The sequence below is a fragment of the Octodon degus genome, unplaced genomic scaffold (assembly GCF_000260255.1).
Source record: "Octodon degus isolate 3935 unplaced genomic scaffold, OctDeg1.0 scaffold00216, whole genome shotgun sequence".
Taxonomy (NCBI): domain Eukaryota; kingdom Metazoa; phylum Chordata; class Mammalia; order Rodentia; family Octodontidae; genus Octodon; species Octodon degus.
Window position 1 is genome coordinate 154,128 of NW_004524792.1, and position 14,562 is coordinate 168,689.

The window sequence follows — 14,562 nt, forward strand, 5'->3', positions numbered from 1 at the left end:
TTGTGTTGCAGGATGGATCGCATCAAGGCAAGGCAGCAAAAGTACAAGAAGGGCAAGGAGAGGATGCTGAGCGTGACCCAGGAGTCGGGGGAAGGCCAGGACACCCAGAGGCTCTCCGAGGAAGACGATGAGAGTACGTCAAGACGCTTTCTCCCTTCTCGAGCACGTGACATTGAATGATAGCATGAGGCTTGGTAGGGTGGTAGAGTACCGGTACTTCTGGTTCTGCCAGCGTCCTCGGTACATGTTTTTTAATATGGGCAGTTGTGCCTTTCCATTTTGAATGAGATTAATTTGTTTCATAAAGTATTTGATGACTGAATAGATTTATAAATGTGTACTCTTTGGCAAGATGCATATAAAGAACACACAGCCTGTCTGTCTGGTAGACATCTGCTTGTGAAGAAAATTTGCATGATTTTGTTTACTTTGTTCTTTTAAGGAAGATATTTCCAATGTGCCACCTTTGATTTTTATAAATCTTACATGAAAACCAAATATGCATGCCTTATTTTATGTGGCACCTGAATATTAACAGTTAAAACGTCAGTTGTTGCCTGTTCCAGTGAAGTTTAGTGTTAAGTGTATGTTATATCTAATTATAGATTTAGTGTATCCAGTTGCAATTTTAGAAGCCTTTTTGTAGAAGTTGCATGCTTTCCTGTTCGGAGGAACTGGAAGAACAGCACGGGCTAGTGCACCAGCACATAGTAGTGGCTCACCGCCAGGACAGTTACATTTTTCAACCACTTATGAGTCACAAGAAAAATTTCTGATTAGTGTAATTTATATACCTTTAGAAATTGTTTGCCACTAAATAGTTTTGTTAAATTTAAGTAGGCTTTTCTGTTAACTTAATGGCAATTTCAACGTGAGGTGCATTTTGACAACCCTTTTCTTATATTTCTTTATGTGCCCTCAGTTCCTAAGAAGAAAGTGAAAATGTAGCGTACTGTTAAAGAGCAGTCCGTGTTTATCTCATGAGCCAGTTGTTAGGACGTGTATGTGTTCAGATTTCGTAGCATTCCTTTTCCTGACCTCTGATAGACTTTTGCAGTTTACCTAGATTTGACGATTGAGTTGTTAAAGCGTGGTTTTCAGAACGTGTTTGCTCACTTCATGAGAATTAATATTTGGACATATTTCATTTTAGGAGAAGCAGACAAACAGAAAGCCAAGGGCAAAAAAAAGCAGTGGTGGCGGCCTTGGGTCGATCATGCTTCCAGTAGGTTCTCTTGATCCTCTCCAATCTCACCAACTAACCCTTATATCCTTGACCAGAATTCAGGCGTCCGTGACCTGTGTGTCCTATGCATGGTTTGACCCTTGTGACTTGATAGGGGTTGATGTGTAGGAAAGCTGCCAGCCAGCGGGTCCCTGGCCGGGGTCGGCTCCTCCTGCAGGGAAGCCAGTCACGGGGCTCGCAGACTCCGGAGCTCACAGAGCAAAGAAGACTGGATCCTGCCACGATCAACCCCGAGGTCCAGGGCTGGTGTTTGCTTGTCATATGGCTAGAGCCCCTTACTAAAAATTGCTCTAGGCTCTTCTTGAGCTACAGTTCCAAGATGACTGTTGTGTCGAGCCTGTGTGACCCTCAGGAAGATATTAACCCTCATTCCCAGAGCCTGGATTTTGTTTGCATTTGAGGGGGTTTTGGCAATATCTTAAGTATAAAGATACATTTACCTTCTCAATTGGCCTCCTGTCCCATCTCAAATGGCCCTAAAGCCACACTCAAACGCCCACGCCCAGAACATCCTGGCAGTAACCAGTAAATGTAACGATCAGAAGAGCAGGGCATTGCAGCTGCATAGAATGTAGAGCCTTTCTGCGCAGACCCTAACAACAGGAGCAGGGACTTCCCGCTGTCTTTGTTGTGCGAACACAGACATTAACCCTCTTGGCCAGTGAATGACCAGTTGCAACCCGGCCCTCCTGCAGTGTTAGGAGACTGAGGAATTGCTAACTGAAGATGGCTCGCCCTGTCTTCAGTCTTTTCTGTCCCACCCTATGTGACCAACTTTGTGGTCACTCTAGTCAGGTGTGGCACAGTGCCCACATCCGTACTGTAACACAGTGCCGAGATGCACTCACTGGTGGGCACCTGAGGAGCAGGAGGTGGGCCAATCGGTGTTTTCTCCTACACCTAAGTCTTAGAGGCAACATACAGCTTGTATTAGCCTCTCTCAACTCAGAAGACATTTTCTAAAATGTGTCAAACTAGTTTAATGAGGCAACATTTGAAATTTACTCATTTTTTTCTAGAAGTAATTACGTTTGACCCTCAGTATTGGATTTCAGCATTGCAGCAAATTACAGTGAGGCGGGAAGAGCCTATTTCTGCCCAAGTCGAAGTGGGGGCCCAGCGGGCTCTGTGTGGGCTCCGGTAGGTGGGTTAGTCCTGCTGGCAGTCTGACAACAGTGCTGGGGCCTTTGCTATCAAGTCACAAGTAAACCGTGCCCACCTTTCTTTTTTTAAAGGGCCTCTGCTAGTCCAGAGAGGCCTCCCCACTTGTCATAGTGAATGTTCTGCCCTTTCCGCTGGGTGAAGTCCCACTGTGATCACTGCGGTTATCTCTCCTTTCTTGTCCCAAGCATTGCATTTTCGAAGGAATTGGATATGGTCTTTGGTAATCGTCTTACCAGTGGTAACGATTTAAAAACTTCCTGTGAAGGTTATTGGTGTGAGATTGTTCAATCCATTTCACCCTCATTATATCAACTTCTTGATGACTGGTATTAAACTTAAATGTGCCTTGTTGTAATACCTTGTGGGGCAATAATGCAGGGGTATGTGTGGTTCATGGTTTGGAATGCTATTTTGACAGTAATGTTAAATTTTTCTACAAGCTTAAGAGGAACAAGCAGGAAAGGATGTGTGGTTTATTGATCATCTATCCTCGGTGACTTCCAGAACTTATCTTTAGATCTGGAAGCATTTTATTCAAAGCTCTCTTCTGTCCTGTTAAGTAATTGGGCTTTCAGAGAGCGATTTCTTAGAGATGTGACTATAAGCATGATTTAGAACGCCTGCACGTTAAGTCTGTTGGCGACCTACTGAAGCTGCCATGCTAGTGATGTCCCTGCGGGGCAGCAGAGGCCCCAGCGTGGTCGCGCAGGCCACATCTCCTCCTTCCACACCTGTGTGCACACATGAGCTTGCATTATTGCTGTTCAATGATGCCTTCTCGGCAAAGTGGACATCGCGCTGACTCAGTGCTGCCTGCACTGGCCCTGAGCCTCCTGGTGCTTACAAACATCTGAAATAACAGGCTGAGATTCCGAGAATGTGGATGGTGGGGCGGTCCCACAGCGAGGAGCTCAGCTGTGCTCTCAGCGCCACGTGCTGTGTGTGCCTGTGGGCTGCAGGCAGCAGCTGAACCTGGGAGAGCTTCGCTCCTTGCAACTAGCAGGGGGCACTGTCATTTCACTGTGCATCAAAAATACCTTATAAAGAGTAAGCCGTTATTTTTAAACATTCCTTTCTTATATTAATGTGCCACTTTGCACATGGCAAATTAAGAGTCATTTCTTAGGGTCAGATCAGTGCTGTAACTGCTAACAGTGAAAAGCCCGTTGGCTCAGCCATGTGAACAAGCGGTGCAGAAGGCGTGATTGAACACAGCATTAGCTGTTGTTGAGTTTGGTGCCTATAATGAGGGTCAAATGCTCCGCTTACAAAGCCCTGTGTTTTCCTAAATGACAACATGAATTAGAGTCCCCAGACCTCTTGCCACCTCTTGGCTTCTGTGTGGACATTGCCTTCACTGTCCCCCTCACCATCACCCTCTCTGTCCAGCGTGATGCTGTAACTTTGGTTTGTTCTTGCTTATTCTTACCTTCTGTTCTATTGTGTTTATTTCCTCAAGCCTGGACCTAGTACTCCGGGCCTGTTTTTTCTCCAAAGTAAAAATATCAAACATCAGTGCTTCTCTGTTCAAGGATATAAGGCCCAATTCATCCACTCTGCATCCTCAAGAAAGGAGGCTTCAGACTCGTGTGAAATCGTGGGCAGAATTACTTGACTTCTGACCATGTCTAGTGATACGTAATCCACTAATTTTAAACAAGCCAAGGTTTTCCATTACCTTATGAAGTCTGAGCCCAAAATACCTTGTATGATGTCACCTGAAGATGCCTCTGCATCTGTAAATCCAGGTGGAACTGGGAAGTACAAACGTCTTCCCAAGTGACGATCCGGTTCTTGTAGCACCAGCCGCGTGTGTGCTGGGTCTCTTTTCTCTCACAACCCTAAAATGCTCACCAAGACTGAATCTCTTTAACTTTCTTTGCACCTCTGGACACTCCCGCTGTCTCTGTCAGCACAGGCCTGTGTCCCCGCAGGGAAAGGGTCAGGTCAGGCCGAGGCCCCCTGCTCTGTCTGCTGTTGCCTGGCCAGCAGAATCCTCCCCTGCGCCCCATCGAGCTCCAGGAAGGGACAGCTGCCCGGAAGCCCGTGGCGCTGAGCTATGCAGATCGCCCATGCGGTCCCCTCTGTCATGGCCCCATGCAGAGCAGACAGCGGTGGTCCCAGCAGTGTTATGTTTTGTTTTGTCTTCAGTGTTACCTATGTGTTTCCTCCCCATGGCAACGTGTGTGTGACTTTTCTTTTTACACTCTTTCAACTGTCCTGTCTTCTGTGTGTTGTCTGGTGTCCCACATGGAGAAGCCAGGTCTGCACAGTACCTAGTGAAGTGGGAGGCTGGTGGCACTGACCTCAGTCCTGATTCCTCCTGACTGGCTCCTCCACTTCACTCTGGCCTGGCCTTCACAGGCACCCTCCACTTGGACATGGAGTTCCCCATCCTGGGGGCTGTGCTGGCCAGGAGACTGGCCGTCACAGAGCTGATTTGACTCAGCCAAGTTGATTTACAGCCACAATGGAAAGGCCGCCAGGTCAGCCCTGTGATGGCCGCGCTGTCATGCGGAGGCAGGCCTCATGCTCTGTGGCCAGCCATGTCAGTACCACGGGTGCAGGCCCAGATGGGCTCTCTTTGTCTCCTGTTTTCTCCCTGCTGACATTTCTTGCTGTGGTCCTTATATGGTCAGTTTGTGTATCTATAGGGGGAATATCTCCTCCCACTTTCAAAAAATAAGTAAATATTTTGTTTCGCTTAGTGGTCAGAAGTGGAGATTATTATTTGTTTGAAACGGATAGTGAAGAAGAGGAAGAGGAGGAGCAGAAGAAGGAGGACGAGGAGCCCCCAAGAAAGTCAGCATTCCAGGTAGGCAGGGTCGGAGCGTCCCATGTGCACTTGCCAGCTGAGCATCCCCACTGACAGACCTGGGGTTCAGGCCCCTGTGTGTCGCAACCCTCGGGGAGTTTGTTGTGAAACCGCAGGGCGCTGGGGCCCTGGTGCCACCACTGCTGCTGTCCAGCGCTTTGTCCAGGTCAGATCTTCATTCGCTTGTATCCAAACCTTTGCTGGTGCTTTTTTAAAAAATAAAGCTTCATTGGGTGAACTTTATTATTTTTTTATTTTTTTGCAAGTAGGAGATGAAGAAGACTTCTTTGGCATTGCTTGGGCTGCGTAAATGCACTGAGGGGTCTAGACATGGAACCACTGACTGGAAATATAAGACTTGCTCTGCTTCGCTACAAAAGATTCTTCTAGCTCTTGCTTCAGATTTTAGAAATAGGTTCACGCTGTACTGCTCGAGACTTGAGAAGGTGTTAGAACAGCAGCGGTGACATCTGGCCCGGTGCCCATCTTTTCAGCTTTGCTACCTTCTTGTTCGGACCCTGCATCTCCACGTCCACGCGGGGCTTGGGGGACGGGTGTCCTGCTCCTCGTAAAGGAGGCTGTGCCTCTGGTGGCAGGTGGATGTCAGCTTGGTATCTGGTCCCTTCCCACTGACCTCATGCTGACACAGTTACTTCTAGAGTGTCCCGTGGTGCGCCCGAGACGAGGCCACCGTCGGGCAGCTGGCAGGCTCTGCTTCAGCGGGCAGGTCCCAGCCACCACCAGTGTCTTCCTGCTGCCGTTGGAGAGCTGGATGCCCAAGGAGCCGCCTTGCTCTGCCGCCGTCTCGCCTGCTCCTGTGTGTCCACCGATGACGTCTGTGCACGTGTGCAGCTGGCTTCCAGCTACTAATGACTTTCCTCTCCAGAGTTGGTTCTAACCGCCGCTCCCTGTGCGGCGCCTTCCTCCGTGCGCAGTTGATGTCCTTCTTCCTCCCAGGTGGAGCACGTCTTCTAGCTGCAGTGCTCGGCACGCTCTAACCAAGCTGACGTTAACCGTACAAACCCGTGTGACATCGTGTGTGCAGCGATTGGTGTTTGTGTTTTCTACTAATAACTCTTGCTTTGTCCTTCTTTGTAGAGAGCTATTGGGAAGTTTGCGTCCGCCATTTTAGCCTTGCCAAAGTCTGTCATTAAACTTCCCAAAACTATTCTCCAGTATTTAATCAGAGCTGCCAAGGTATTTCATGTTTTCCTGATGGGTAGTGCGTGACTCTGCTCTGTAGAACTTTAGGCAAACACACCCTCACATCTGCATTTTCTCTGTTCTATAATCCTGCCGTGGAGGAGCTAAAAGGTTGCAAAATCTAATGTTTCCAAAACAAGATCTTACAAGCCAGAGTGCTGTGATTTGGTTCTTGCTTTTAAGCTGAGCCCAGAGAGCACGGAGAATAGAACGGGAGCATGCAGACCCTTCCTGTCCTCCTCATAGCTGTGCCTAAGCCACATCTCATTTCACAGGGGCACGTCTGGCTGCATGCTCAGCTATGATGAGGAACACATGGTAATTCTTCTCAGAAAGCTGGTGAAATTCTGGATGAACACGTAAAAGCTTCCTTTGGCTCCATCACTTCTTGATTCTTCTTTGGTCTCCCTCTTCCTCAGTGGCACCTGGTGTCCAGCGCTCCTGCCTGTGGGCTCTGTGTGGTGCTGCTGGACAGACTGCCGCAGAGTGACCAGTGGGTGCATCTCATGCACACGGAGCACATCCCAGCCACCAGGCATAGTCCACATCCCCACTGAGCAGCGCAGACGACAGATGAAAGCCCCATGCTACGGAAGCCCCGTCTCCCAAGCTTAGCCAGGGGCAGGCATTAAAACCCCGAGTCTCTGTGTCCCTGCAGCCTTCAGCAGGAGGTGCGGATGGCGGCAGAGACCAGGGTGCCTCACACCTGCTGCAGTGCAGGCTCTGAGCTAGTAGCCCACGGGCCAAATCTCACACATGCCCAGCTCTACCCCAAGCCGCCCAGCCCAGCCCTCCATCCCCTTCTGTTCCTAAAATAGGAGAAGTGACTCTTGGCAAATAGTCATCTGTGCTGATCCCAAGAAATCCTTTTTCCCGTGTGGCGACTGCAGAACCCAGTGCCTATTAAAAATTTTACTTAAGTGAAAGATTGCAACCCTCCATTTGACTTTTAAATAATTAATTAATCTAAGACACACAGCATGAAGAAGGTGATGGGTCATGCTTGAAATAAAGCACAGACTGCAGACTTTCCCCACTCCAGTGAAAGTACTCCACTTCAGCAGAGCTTTCTCTCTTTTAAAAAAATACATACTTTTGTTGCATAGTAAAAGTTCAGGAAAATGAATCCCATTTCCCTTAATATACATGATAAAATTGAAGGTAAATTCATTTGAGTAAAAGTTAAGATCACTTCAGGGTCACACCCTCTGCCGGAGTTCGCCTGCAGACCCCGAAGCCTCCTACACACGTCCCCACGCATTCCTCCACTGTGGCAAGCAGCATTAGCGCCTGCATGCCCCGAGGGCCTGCCCCATCAATGGTGGTACGCGCCACCCTGGAACACCAGCCGTGTTCGGGGGCATCCTCCCTGTCCGGAGTCCTCAAGCCTCTGCCGACCTCATCGCTAAGACGATTTACCTACAGATGTGACAGGGCCATCGGCTCCATTCCTCCCTGCCCTTAACCCCTGCCATTTGCATAATCTGCATCCCAGGGCCAGTGAGGGGCAGGAGTCCCCACCCCAGCGAGGGGCACAGCTCCTGGCCACCCGTACGAGCATCTGTGGGCTCTGCTGGCCACAGGGTTCTGTGCTCCACCCAGAGCGCGTCCCACTCCCTGCTTCCCCATGCAGTTTCCTTTTTCTTCAGAGCTAAAGAATTCCTCAAATTCTGTGCTCATGAATTCATCTCTCCTCATTTTTGAGGATTTTTTTCATGTCCTAAAACATCCGAATGACATTTTTTAAAGGAAATGTTGTCATATGTTCCACTTAAAGTCTGAGATTTCTCACACTTTGTGGTATCAACACTTAGAACAACCACATTGTGCTGAGGAGAGTTTGCTTTAAGGTGCTAATGCTCAGAGATGGTAAAATCCCCAAATAACATGCTCCAAACATCTGCATGGGCCTTCCTTAAAGCCAGTCCGTTTCCTCAGTTTGTTAAATACTTTTTTCTTTTTGGTCCCGGGGATTGAACTCAGGACCTTGTTCAGGCAGGCGCTCATGCTGCTGAGCTATCTCTCCAGCCCCACCTTACATTTTCACATACTTGACGTTGCCTATTGAAGCTATTATCCAAACATACTACAGATTTCGCATTTGTCGTCACTGCCCAAATAATTCCGATTTCTATGTGAGGAAAAACAGTGCTTTTGGTGCCCTCAGGTCCTCACGTTTCACGTATGGAAAAACTGACCCCCTATGTCCCACTGGTGCCAGAAGGTCAGTGGTTTGGTCATACTATGTTCTATAAAGAGTCCAGAAATCTGAAAATATCAGGATAAAATGAAGATGTCGGGGTCACAGGAGGCCCCAGAACGCATTGGTTTCACTTTGCCTTTATAGTACAAAGCCAGCTTCCCTGAGACCCGGGGGCGGGTGCATGGGGCATGCCTGCCTGCCTGGCTTCGGGTTCCGCTTCACCCGCATGACTCTGGGGCCTGGGCGGGTGGGCTGGGCGGGGCTGCTGTGTGCTGGTTACTGGTTACAATACGTCAGTGCAACTATTTTCAGCTCTTGAACCCAAATGACCAAAGGCAACCAGAACACCACAGTTATTCCCTTCTTGTCTGTCCTGGCAGAGACACTTAGCGTGACGCCGTGCCACTTCTCCTCTCCCAACTCTAATCACTTGCAAACCTTTCCCAAGTTGCCGGCAATAGCTGCTACTCAGAGGGGAGCGTCAAACGTGCAGACTGCTTCCCAGAGTGACTTGTTTGGGGCTTAGCCTGTTTGTGGTGGGAGAGCCACTCTGACTCCTTAGGGGCTTCCATCCTTTCCTGTTGGCTGCACAACACAAGAATCAGCCATAGGTGTGGCAGAGGTGGTGGGATTTAGAGCTCCGAGGGGAGGAGGCTGTTACCCCAGGCCCCCTTCGTCTCTGAGATACCAAATGGTAGCAGAGTCTGCTGTGATACAAGATTCTCACAGCATCTATTTTCATATTAAATCTTAGGGTAACAAAAATATCATAGGTCAGCCCAACACCTGGAGGTGCAGAAGGGCCGGTGGGCTTGGGGATTCGAGAAAAAAAAAATTTCCTAAATTTAGAAAGCTACAGTTGGTCCCTCTCCTTTCCATTGAAAATTATTAAAAAGCCAGAAAGTAATTGAACTTTCTTCCTTCAGTTTGTGTATCAAGCCTGGATTACTGATCCTAAGACGGCACTCAGACAGCGGCGCAAGGAGAAGAAAAAGTCTGCAAGAGGAGAGCAGAAACGCAAGAGGAGAGGGTCCGGGGAGGGTGAGTCTCGGCTGCCCTGGACAGGACTGCAGGGAGGGTGGGCAGAGGGCTCGGGGAGGAGCCTTCGCTTATGCTCGCTTGCGGGAGCGCTTGGGGTGTACTGCTGCAGAACTGTGAAGTAAGAAAAACATTATAAAGTGGCAAGAAGAGAGAGGAACAGCTTTAACCCAAAGAAAACAGAAGAGGTAAAAGATAATTTTGAGGCAGTATTAAGTAATGAGAAAGGAATGTAAGGAAACGCCTCTGATCATTGAGCTAAAAGCTAGTCTGGAGGGCGGTGGAGAATCAAGGAGAAACATGAACGTTTGGCACCGTGATCTAGAAAAAAAACAAAGTGAGCTCCAGATTCAGGAAGGGCAAGTAGCACCCCTCTGGGCTCTGGCTCTGAACAGGACACAGAAGGAGGCCAGTGGCAGTGGGGGAGGTGGGTGTAGGTGTGGCTTCCTGGAAACGAGGAAAGTGGTAGCTGCCTGGGGGGGCTTTGGTGAGGATACCGGAAACCTCACGGGTGCTGGGGGCTAACGTTAAGCTCTGACGTGCAGCGTGGGCGGTCATTCCTGGTGGGTGCCTTAGGCTGCCGTTTTCCAATGTAGTAGGTGCACGACGTCAAGGCGCGCCCTTGCTGCTATGGGCATCCACAGCAGATTTCAGTAGCCCTTTGCTGTGGCTCCATCCTGAGGCTTAGCTCAGTTGGCCCAGGCACTGGCCTGCAGCTGGCTCAGGCACCTGCCCTCATCTATCTACCGTCCCCACCTCCTGGCCTCAAACCAACACCCAACTCAACCCAATGGGTGGGCTCCAAAGATATTTCCAAGGGGAGGGGTAGGTATTCCAGAGGCAGGAGAGATCCCCAGAAGCAGAGTGTAGGTGCGCATGGTATATTTTCGCACCATATTACAGTAAGGTTTACTATTCTGAGTATGTTAAAATTCCTAAAATCAAGAGAAAAGGTCAACCTAATAAATAAAAGGATATGAAAAATAATTCATAGACCAGAAAACAAAAATGTTCAGCCTCACTAGTGATCCAAGAAGCACAAACTAAATATTTTGACATACTAGCTTTTAAAAATTTTTACCTGTTTGATTGGCAAGATCCTAAACATTTCTTGATTGCTGCTTCAGAGCTATTAAAAAGCAAGGTGCCTCCGCGCACCACGAGAGATGTGTGAAGCAGAGGACTGTGTGTCCCCGCCCGCTCCCGCATGTGTCATGGGCAGAGCAGTGCCCTCCTAGGTGTGCAGCTCAGTGCGTGCGGCTCACACCCGCGCGCAGCCCCGTATCTTAAGAATACCCATCAGATGTCATTTGTTAATAACAGACCTTGGGGGACATCCTAATGTCCATATAAAGTAGGATGATGACTGAACTAGGATGCCAGTGTTTTATGGAATGCCATCCAGTAACTTACAAGTGGTCTGGAGGCCCTGAGCTGGCGTGGGGAACAATTCCCAGCAGGTCATTAGGTGAAAACTCCCTCCAGAATGGCTGCAGAGAATGAAGTCATTGATGAAACAAAGGAGCCTAAGTGCCCTTGAGACATTTTGCATTTTTAATGGGTGAATATGAAAATGATTAAATGCAAAAGAAAGATCTGGAAGAATACTTCGCATATTAACCACAGCAGCTACTTCTTGGGAGGATGAAGATTAAGCAGGCTGATTAAAGGGAGTTTGAGGCTTCTCTTCTATACTTTTTGATTTCTTACAAAGAAAATGTACCATAAATTTCTTGTGAAATTCAAGACAGTCAAAAAATAAAAAGAATTTAATTTCTAACAATTTTAATAGAAAAACCTCTCGTCTTTTTGACTTCTCTTCCCCCGATATCTCTTGGTGACTTTAATTAGATTTTTATTTCATAAAGAAACAAAATGCATCCATGCTGCTCTGTATGAAGCTCGAGCAGGGAGCAGGTAGAAGCCGCGCCCCAGCTGGGGCCTCGGCGCCCGGCCACAGAGGGACAGAACAACCAGTGTGGTCACCCTTTTCCACTTATTTTACCTTCTTTTGTATTCAGGTAGTTTATTTGTTTGCTTTTCAAAAAGAATTTATGCTTACAAATTACCCTTGTACTTTCATTAACAATATATCATGACCATTTTTCCAATTAAAAATGTATGAAACTGTATCATTTTTAATAGCTGCAAACAATTCCACAATACAGATATGCATAATTTATTCATTCACTGCATCTTTAATGGACATTAAGGCTGCTTCTTTTGCCACAGGAAGCTATGCTGTGAGACTCCCACAGGATTTCCTAGGTAGCCAGACGTGTGTCTCTTTGTGCACTTAAAAGTACAGCTAAGGTCCAGGTCCGGAGGGACACGTGCATTCCACAGACTGCGTTCTCTAAAGCGGTTTACTGAATTAAAGGACATGACTCCTATTTATGTCCCTAAAGCTTTTAGTAATTTACACTACTTCATGTCTGGTACAAGAGGCTTCATTTTCCTGCACCCAGGACATGACTGCTCTTTTTGTCACTTGTCTGGCTAAGGGATGCTAGGTGGCCTTTATTCTCATTCAAATGCCACTGAATTCTGAACTACTGAGACTAAAGTAATATAAAAGGATTTCACATTTTCTAGCTAACTTGTATTTCCAATTCTATGATTTAAGCGCTTTTACTTTTCCTTCCTATTGCTGTTATTTGCTCTTGTCCTCTGAAATTAGGTCATTTACTTGTTAGGTGTATTATTAGTTATATCTGGATTTAATTCATGTTATCTAAATGGATTTTTAATTCTTTATGTCAAGTATTTCTCATGTAGTTTCATAACCATCATCTGGCTTACAAACTCCTCCCAAATATTAAACAAATGATTTTCTGTACTTCCAGCTAATTGTGTTGACCTCCTGAATTTTTTATTGTATGAGCTCAGGTGTAACTCGTAGACCTCTAAGTGGGTAGGTAACTGCGCTGTCCCTACTAGATGGTGCTCTTTTTTGATTGGATTCAGCCGCCTCTTGCTCCAGGGGTAGGCCCATTACCTGGGGTCCGACTCTGGCCTCTGTTCGGATCCTCTCCCTGGTCCTGAGCCTGGGCCCACACCACGTACTCCTGGGTCCCACAGCCCTGCAGTCAGCTGAGACGTTTAGGAAGGCAGGCACCTCTTTTGAGCAGTGAATTTGTTCTTAGGCTTAGGTACTTGTTCTCTCCAAGTCTTTGCTCAGTTCCAGGCATGTGACTTTGAGTCTCCTTGAGCTGGCTGTATTTCATGAAGAGGTGACACCAGTGACCTGCAAATCCCAGGCCCCATGCCACGTGACGTTAGCACCATCGCGAACTTGCACACCTCCCTTTAGTAAATGCTCACTCAGCACCAGCTCGGTGGAGGGCGCCGCTTCCCCTCCCTCTCCCTGAGCCCCATGTCTGTCCTTGGCTGGCAGGAGCCCTAGTCAGTGCCTTGTGCGTGGCCGTGCGCAGGGTCCTTCCCATAGCAACCCCTGCACAATTGTAGGAACCACAGCCCAGAGGGAAGAGGCTTCCTGCAGTCACAAATGCAGGCAGCAGGGTATTGTCCACTGCCAGGCGTGCTCCAGACCCTCACCGGTCCAGAAGATAAGTGTAGGGAAAACCGACTGACACAAACTGCGGAACCGGGGATTGAACTCAGGCCCTTGTGCTTGCCAGGGAAGTGCTTATTCCACTGAGCCATCTCCCCGGCCCCTCAACAAACTGCAGTTCTAAGAAAATAAGCAGTAAAATAGTTTATGACCAGAGGGAGGAGGGATTTCTTACACTCAAGAGTGTCGGAGGAGGCTCCCTCTGAATGGTAGTTTCTGCCCAGATGGACATTCTGGAAACAAGCGCAAAGCCACGCACAAGCGCTAACGAGCTAGTGAGCTTAGCTGGTAAAGACAGCGTGTGAAGCAGTAGCAGAAGAGATCTGCCCGAAGCTTTGCTCGCGAAGATGGACTGTGTTCAGACCATGAACGGCATGGCCTTCGTTAGGGTTACCAGACAAGACCCAAGAAGCCCGGTAAAAAAAGGTGATATTTAGTTTAAGTATGACCTGGACATAATTGTGAAACAAAGACATTGCTTTTTTAGCTTAAATTGAAGTGTGAGGGGCCATCTGCATTTTTAATTACTGGCTCTTTCTGCCTCAATTTTAAGTGAGGTAGAAGGAATCTAACAGAACCATCTGATGGCATCTTACAATGTGGCGAACTAACATTTGCAGCACCGTGCCAGCATGTCGTAGCCTGCCTTGGGAGGTGGCACTCCAGTGATGGAACCAACAGGCAGCGTCTTGAGCTCTGCCGCCGAGCGGCTCAAGCCCTAGGTGACCCAGAAGGAAACAGACAGATCTGTGTTCCATTAGACAGTTAAGACAGTTTTTCCATGCACAAAGAATTGTCCTTCAAATTTTTTCAACTATTGAACAGATGACAGCCACGCAGGCCTCAGGCCACGTGACAGCCAGCAGCAAGCTGAGCGGGCAGAGGGCCGCAGTGCTGTGGAATGCACAGAAACGGTCGATGAATTGCTGCCGCGTTCTCCCAGGAGCACTTGCAATAGGCAGAACGTCGGAGGCCGGGTGATGAATTCCCTTCCACCCAGAAGAGTCATTTTGGCAGTTCATTACCCTACACAGAGCATAACTCATGTTTATCAAACACACCTGGCAGGTTCAGTGGACTGGGAAGACCGAGAGGAGGAACCAGTGAAGAAGAAGTCGGACGGGCCAGGTAACCGTAGACAAGCGCGGTGTGGGAGGCCAAGGGACCCTCGGCCCGGCTGAGGACGGGAAGTTGGCTGGGCAGCACTGGCCCAGCGCTGGCTTGGCTGGGGTGATACTCTGAGCCCCTGAGATCTCCTTGCAGAACAGCTCCCTAAGTGTCACTGGCTTTCTACAGCTAATGAGACGTGGCCTCGAGTC

At 48.3% G+C, this 14,562-nt stretch overlaps 1 protein-coding gene across 1 annotated transcript in view; it reads left to right on the plus strand.

Moving 5' to 3' along the window:
- Piezo2 (piezo type mechanosensitive ion channel component 2) overlaps positions 1-14,562 on the plus strand; it is a 181,586-nt gene that overhangs the window by 121,613 nt on the left and 45,411 nt on the right. The window contains exons 29-33 of the mRNA XM_023705295.1: positions 12-133; positions 1,154-1,225; positions 5,119-5,225; positions 9,558-9,672; positions 14,312-14,371. Coding sequence (XP_023561063.1) covers positions 12-133; positions 1,154-1,225; positions 5,119-5,225; positions 9,558-9,672; positions 14,312-14,371 — 476 coding nt within the window. The remainder of the gene's footprint in view (positions 1-11; positions 134-1,153; positions 1,226-5,118; positions 5,226-9,557; positions 9,673-14,311; positions 14,372-14,562) is intronic.